General features: G+C 22.3%; 1 protein-coding gene across 1 annotated transcript in view; it reads right to left on the minus strand.

Annotated features, from left to right (window-relative positions):
- The window catches only part of arhgap39 (Rho GTPase activating protein 39), a 61,452-nt gene that overhangs the window by 7,618 nt on the left and 46,765 nt on the right, over window positions 1-7,069 (minus strand). The window contains exon 8 of the mRNA XM_016466324.1: window positions 1,454-1,545. Within this exon, the coding sequence (XP_016321810.1) occupies window positions 1,454-1,545 (92 nt within the window). The remainder of the gene's footprint in view (window positions 1-1,453; window positions 1,546-7,069) is intronic.

Genomic DNA, 7,069 nt, shown 5'->3' on the forward strand with positions numbered 1-7,069 from the left:
TGAGTGAGTGAGTGTGTGTGAGTGTGTGTGTGAGAGTGTGTGAGTGAGTGTGTGTGTGTGTGTGTGTGTGGGAGTGCGTGAGACAGCATTACACTGCTGGACACACTTATTTTAGTATTATTTACGCACTATTATAGTCTTCATTAATTATTTAAACAAATTTTTATTTTTATACCTTTAGTTTTTATTTTAATTTTAGTTACTTTTGTCATTTTTATTATTTTTTATTGTTTTTAATTTTAAATATTACTATTTAGCTTTAATTTATTTTAGATTTAAATTTTAATTACCTTTAGAATAATATAAATATAATTTAAATATTGAAAATATTTAAATGTTGCTTTGGCAGCTAACTGAAATGTGTTTTTCATCTAATATTTATATTTTATTTTATTTCAGCTTTATAAAAAAAAAAAAAAAAAATGATTTACTAGGTTTAATTTTAGTTGCCAAAAATAACCCTGGAGCTAGACTAATCATAGCTACACTAATTACAGTAGAAAAATTATTAAGTCTTGAAACTTTTATGTTAAAATGTGCTTTTTAACATAAATAAAACATTTTGCCATATTTCACCACAAAATCAGAAGCTAGAAATAAGAAATAATATTTTGCATAAACAAAACCTATTTTAGAACCTATTTTAGAAATGTTGCTTTGGAAACCAATCAAAAATAAATTGTTTAAATTTATTTTAAAATGAATTGAATTTTATTGTATATTTTTTTCTATAATTTATTTTATTTTAGAATTTGCCTTTGGCAACTGAATGAAAGAGGTTTAGGTTTTTCATCTAATATTTATATTTGATCATATTTCAGCATTATTTCATTTAACAAAAATGTTTTTATAGCTAATAACATGTTTTTCATTAAAATATGCATTTATTTTTATTTTAGCAATGATCTAAAGAACACTTTTAAATGTTTCACTGATGTAACTTTTAATTGAATAATTTAGTGAAATGTTTTGAAACATTTTTGCTCTTGCTTGTTCCACTGCTGTCTGACTGCAAAACAGCTACAAATATAAGCTTTATTAATAATGCATCGTGAACAACCGCTCAAAACAACCAGCAAAAATAATCCGCCAATCCAGTCAGAGAACGTTCATTTCTCAGCCGTCTGATTTATAGAAATATGACTGCCATCTTCACTACATACATTGTAAAAAATGTTTTAGATTATCAGAGTGTTTTACAAAAAAAAATACTATTTCATTCTTCCTTATTCAATGTGTTACTTGCTATTTCTTTGTAATTATTTGTGAGATTTACTAGCAATTTCTGAATAAAAATAGTTTCAAATGAAATCCTGCATTAAATTTTGAGTCTAGTAAACACAGTGTACCAAAGGTGCTCGCATGGCATACTATTTCTAATGGATTTTTGAATACATGTTAACTATTTGGGCACTTGTTTATGCATGCATCAGACTAAAGGATTGTGGGATACCTGGAATATGTGGGTCCTCCAGGCCGATGGGCACCTTCCACTGGTCCACCTGTAGTTTCAGAGCGTTTACTTCATCAATGTCTCCAGGAACCCTGAGACACGCAAACACACCACAGACACAGGCTTTAATAAACATAGCTTTCTGCAGTATAGACAGAGATATCTACATTTATATTGATTAATATGTTGTTTTATCTTAAAACAATTCATTCCATATATACTGTATTTATTGTGCCAATGAGTTTTCATCTGAATATATATTTGCATTTCATTGTCTTATTGTTATATATTATATGTAATATAACAATAAGAGTGAAATGCAAAAACAATAAATAAAAGCAATGTGACAACAAAACAAAAAATAGAAATAACAAATGAGAATAAAATACAAAAATATAGAAATTAAAACAAAGACGATCAAATGCAAAAATAGAAATAAAAATAGTAACAAAATAAAATGCAAAAATAGAACTTAAAGGGGTCATATGATGCGATTTCAAGTTTCCTTTCTCTTTGGAGTGTTACAAGCTGATTGTGCATAGATAAGATCCCTGAAGTTGCAAAGACTAAAGTCTCAAAACCAAAGAGATATTCTTTATCAAAGTTAAGACTCTGCCACGCCCCCCTAAAACAGCTCGTTCTAACACGCCCCCACATATCTCCCTCACTATGTGGAAATATTTGCATAATGCCGCCCAAATGTTCACGCATTAAAAAAGCATCATATGACCCCTTTAAAACAATAAGACAATACAATGCAAAAAATAGAAATAAAAATAGTAAGAAAATAAAATGCAAAAATAGAAATTAAAACAATAAGATAATAAAATGCAAACATAAACAAAAAAAGTAAGACAATCAAATAAAAAAATAAAACAATAAAATGCAAGAATATAGAAATAAAAAATAAGAAAATAAAATGCAAGAATATAGAAATAAAAACAGTAAGACAATAAATGCAAAAATAGAAATAAAAATAACAAGAAAATAAAATGCAAAAATAGAAATTAAAACAATAAGGCAATAAATACAAAAATATAAATAAAAATAGTAAGAAAATAAAATGCAAAAATAGAAATTAAAACAATAAGACAACAAAATGCAAAAAATCTAAATAAAAATAATAAGAAAATAAAATGCAAAAATAGAAATTAAAACAATAAGACAACAAAATGCAAAAATAAACAAAAGCAAAAATAGAAATAAAAATAACAAGAAAATAAAATGCAAAAATAGAAATGAAAACAATAAGACAATAAAATGCAAAAATAGAAATAAAAATAGTAAGAAAATAAAATGCAAAAATAGAAATTAAAACAATAAGACAACAAAATGCAAAAAAATTTAAAGAAAATAATAAGAAAATAAAATGCAAAAATAGAAATTAAAACAATAAGACAATAAAATGCAAAAATAGAAATTAAAACAATAAGACAATAAAATGCAAAAATAGAAATTAAAACAATAAGACAATAAAATGCAAAAATAGAAATTAAAACAATAAGACAATAAAATGCAAAAATAGAAATTAAAACAATAAGACAATAAAATGCAAAAATAGAAATTAAAACAATAAGACAATAAAATGCAAAAATAGAAATTAAAACAATAAGACAATAAAATGCAAAAATAGAAATTAAAACAATAAGACAATAAAATGCAAAAATAGAAATTAAAACAATAAGACAATAAAATGCAAAAATAGAAATTAAAACAATAAGACAATAAAATGCAAAAATAGAAATTAAAACAATAAGACAATAAAATGCAAAAATATAAATAAAAATAACAAGAAAATAAAATGCAAAAATAAAAATTAACACAATATGACAATAAAATGCAAAAATAGAAATAAAAATAGTAAGAAAATAAAATGCAAAAATATAAATTAAAACAATAAGACAACAAAATGCAAAAAATTTAAATGAAATAATAAGAAAATAAAATGCAAAAATATAAATTAAAACAATAAAATGCAAAAATAGAAATAAAAATAACAAGAAAATAAAATGCAAAAATAGAAATGAAAACAATAAGACAATAAAATGCCAAATAGAAATAAAAATAGTAAGAAAATAAAATGTACAAATAGAAATTAAATCAATAAGACAACAAAATGCAAAAAATTTGAAATAAAAATAATAAGAAAATAAAATGCAAAAATAGAAATTAAAACAATAAGACAATAAAATGCAAAAATAAACAAAAACAGTAAGACAATAAAATAAAACAATAAAAAAATAAAACAATAAAATGCAAGAATATAGAAATAAAAAACAAGAAAATAAAATGCAAGAATATAGAAATAAAAACAGTAAGACAATAAAATTCAAAAATAGAAATAAAAATAAAATAAAATGCAAAAATAGAAATTAAAACAACAAGACAATAAATGCAAAAATAGAAATAAAAATAGTAAGAAAATAAAATGCAAAAATAGAAATTAAAACAATAAGTCAACAAAATGCAAAAAATCTAAATAAAAATAATAAGAAAATAAAATGCAAAAATAAACAAAAACAGTAAGACAATAAAATAAAAAATAAATAAATAAAACAAAATGCAAGAATATAGAAATAAAAACAGTAAGACAATAAATGCAAAAATAGAAATAAAAATAACAAGAAAATAAAATGCAAAAATAGAAATTAAAACAATAAGACAACAAAATGCAAAAATAAACAAAAACAGTAAGACAATAAAATAAAAAAAGAAATAAATAAAACAATAAAATGCAAGAATATAGAAATAAAAAACAAGAAAATAAAATGCAAGAATATAGAAATAAAAAACAAGAAAATAAAATGCAAGAATATAGAAATAAAAAACAAGAAAATAAAATGCAAGAATATAGAAATAAAAAACAAGAAAATAAAATGCAAGAATATAGAAATAAAAAACAAGAAAATAAAATGCAAGAATATAGAAATAAAAACAGTAAGACAATAAATGCAAAAATAGAAATAAAAATAACAAGAAAATAAAATGCAAAAATAAAAATTAACACAATATGACAATAAAATGCAAAAATAGAAATAAAAATAACAAGAAAATAAAATGCAAAAATAGAAATGAAAACAATAAGACAATAAAATGCCAAATAGAAATAAAAATAGTAAGAAAATAAAATGTACAAATAGAAATTAAATCAATAAGACAACAAAATGCAAAAAATTTGAAATAAAAATAATAAGAAAATAAAATGCAAAAATAAACAAAAACAGTAAGACAATAAAATAAAACAATAAAAAAATAAAACAATAAAATGCAAGAATATAGAAATAAAAAACAAGAAAATAAAATGCAAGAATATAGAAATAAAAACAGTAAGACAATAAATGCAAAAATAGAAATAAAAATAGTAAGAAAATAAAATGTAAAAATAGAAATTAAAACAATAAGACAATAAAATGCAAAAATAGAAATAAGAATAACAAGAAAATAAAATGCAAAAATAGAAATTAACACATGACAATAAAATGCAAAAATAGAAATAAAAATAATAAGAAAATAAAATGCAAAAATAGAAATTAAAACAATAAGACAATAAAATGCAAAAATAGAAATAAAAATAACAAGAAAATAAAATGCAAAAATAGAAATTAAAACAATAAGACAATAAAATGCAAAAATAGAAATAAAAATAACAAGAAAATAAAATGCAAAAATAGAAATTAAAACAATAAGACAATAAAATGCAAAATAGAAATAAAAATAGTAAGAAAATAAAATGTAAAAATAGAAATTAAAACAATAAGACAACAAAATGCAAAAAAATGGAAATAAAAATAATAAGAAAATAAAATGCAAAAACAGAAATTAAAACAATAAGACAATAAAATGCAAAAATAAACAAAAACAGTAAGACAATTAAAAAAAAAAGAAATAAAACAATAAAATGCAAGAATATAGAAATAAAAACAGTAAGACAATAAAATGCCAGCATCTAGAAATGAAGCTGTGAATAAAGGCAGAATATTCCTGTCAAACCAGGACTGTCCTGATCGGGGTTCAAACCAGCACACTTTGGGCCTTCATCGTTACGAGCCGATGAGATGAGTGCTTCATTGATGCCAAAGTTTAGTCCTAACCAAAACACTGAAGGATGGACTGATTTTTAGGTGCTTTCATTATGAATGACCTGCGTGTGGTGATTCTCTCGGGTTAATTAGGGCTGAACATTCACAGTAGTGTCATTTTAATGCATGTCATAGCGTGTCATTACATTATTTTCACAAGTATAAGAGCATTAGGAGATGTTTAATAGCTTCTCTGATTTAAACTTTAGCAGCAAAAACGTTTATAGAGTTTGATTCGTTTCTGTGAATCAGTTCAATCTGTCTGTTTGAATGAATCAGTTCAAAAGTCTCAATGTGGCATTTTTTGTTTACTTGAATGCTTTATAAACATATAATACTGTTCAGAAGTTTTGGGTCAGTAAGATTTTTTAATGTTTGTGAGTCTCTTCTGCTCACCAAGGCTGCATTTATTTGATGAAAATACAGTAAGATTGTGAAATATTATTAAAATTTAAAATAGCTGGTTTCTATGTGAATATATGTTAAAATGTAATTTATTTATTTGATTTCAGCATCATTACTCCAGTCTTCAGTGTCACATGATCCTTCAGAAATCATTCTAATATGCTGATTTCTTATTATATGCTATAATAAGAGTAATTTAATATTTTTGTGGAAACTGAATATTAAAAATAATTTCTTGTGTGTACCTTGATCCATTTTAACTAAATATTTAGTTTTTTTACTACTTAATAAGGTGATAAATTAAATAAATTAAAACAATAAGACAATGAAAAGGAATAAATAAATATGACAATAAATGCAAAAAATAAAAATAAGAATACAATTAAAACTAGAAATAAAATCAATAAGACAATTAAAACAATAAGACAATGAGATGCAATAAATAAAAAAATAAAAAAAATAAAAACAGTACGACAATAAAATGCATTAAATGCAAACAAATAAATAAATACAAATATGACAATAAAATGTATACTCTACCGTTCAAAAGTTTGGGGTCGGTAAATTTTTATTTATTATTATTTTATTTTTTTTTAAAGAAATTCAAACTTTTATTCAGCAAGAATGTGTTAAATTGATAAGTGATAGCAAAGATTTATATTGTTAGAAAAGGTTTATATTTTGAATAAATGCTGTTCTTTTTAAGAATCCTGAAAAAAGTATTGCAGTTTCCCAAAAAATATTTAGCAGCACAACTGTTGCCAACATTGACAGTACGACAATAAAATGCATTAAATGCAAACAAATAAATAAATACAAATATGACAATAAAATGTGAAAATAAAAATAAGACAAAAAATTCCAAAAATAGAAATAAAAACAATAAGGCAATAAATGCAAAATAAATAAATAATAATAATAAAAAATTATGAACTATAATTTTTCTTGTGTGTGGAAAACATGCCTTTAGATGTTATTAAACTAAATCTTTTACTACTTAGATTAAACAATTTAATTCTACTTGAGAACAACACTTTCTTATATATATATATATATATATATATATATATACACTACCAGTCAAAAGTTTTTGAACAGTAAGATTTTTAATGTTTTTTAAAGAATTCTCTTC

This window comes from Sinocyclocheilus anshuiensis, unplaced genomic scaffold (genome assembly GCF_001515605.1).
Source record: "Sinocyclocheilus anshuiensis isolate Anshui unplaced genomic scaffold, SAMN03320099.WGS_v1.1 scaffold540, whole genome shotgun sequence".
In the NCBI taxonomy this organism is placed as follows: domain Eukaryota; kingdom Metazoa; phylum Chordata; class Actinopteri; order Cypriniformes; family Cyprinidae; genus Sinocyclocheilus; species Sinocyclocheilus anshuiensis.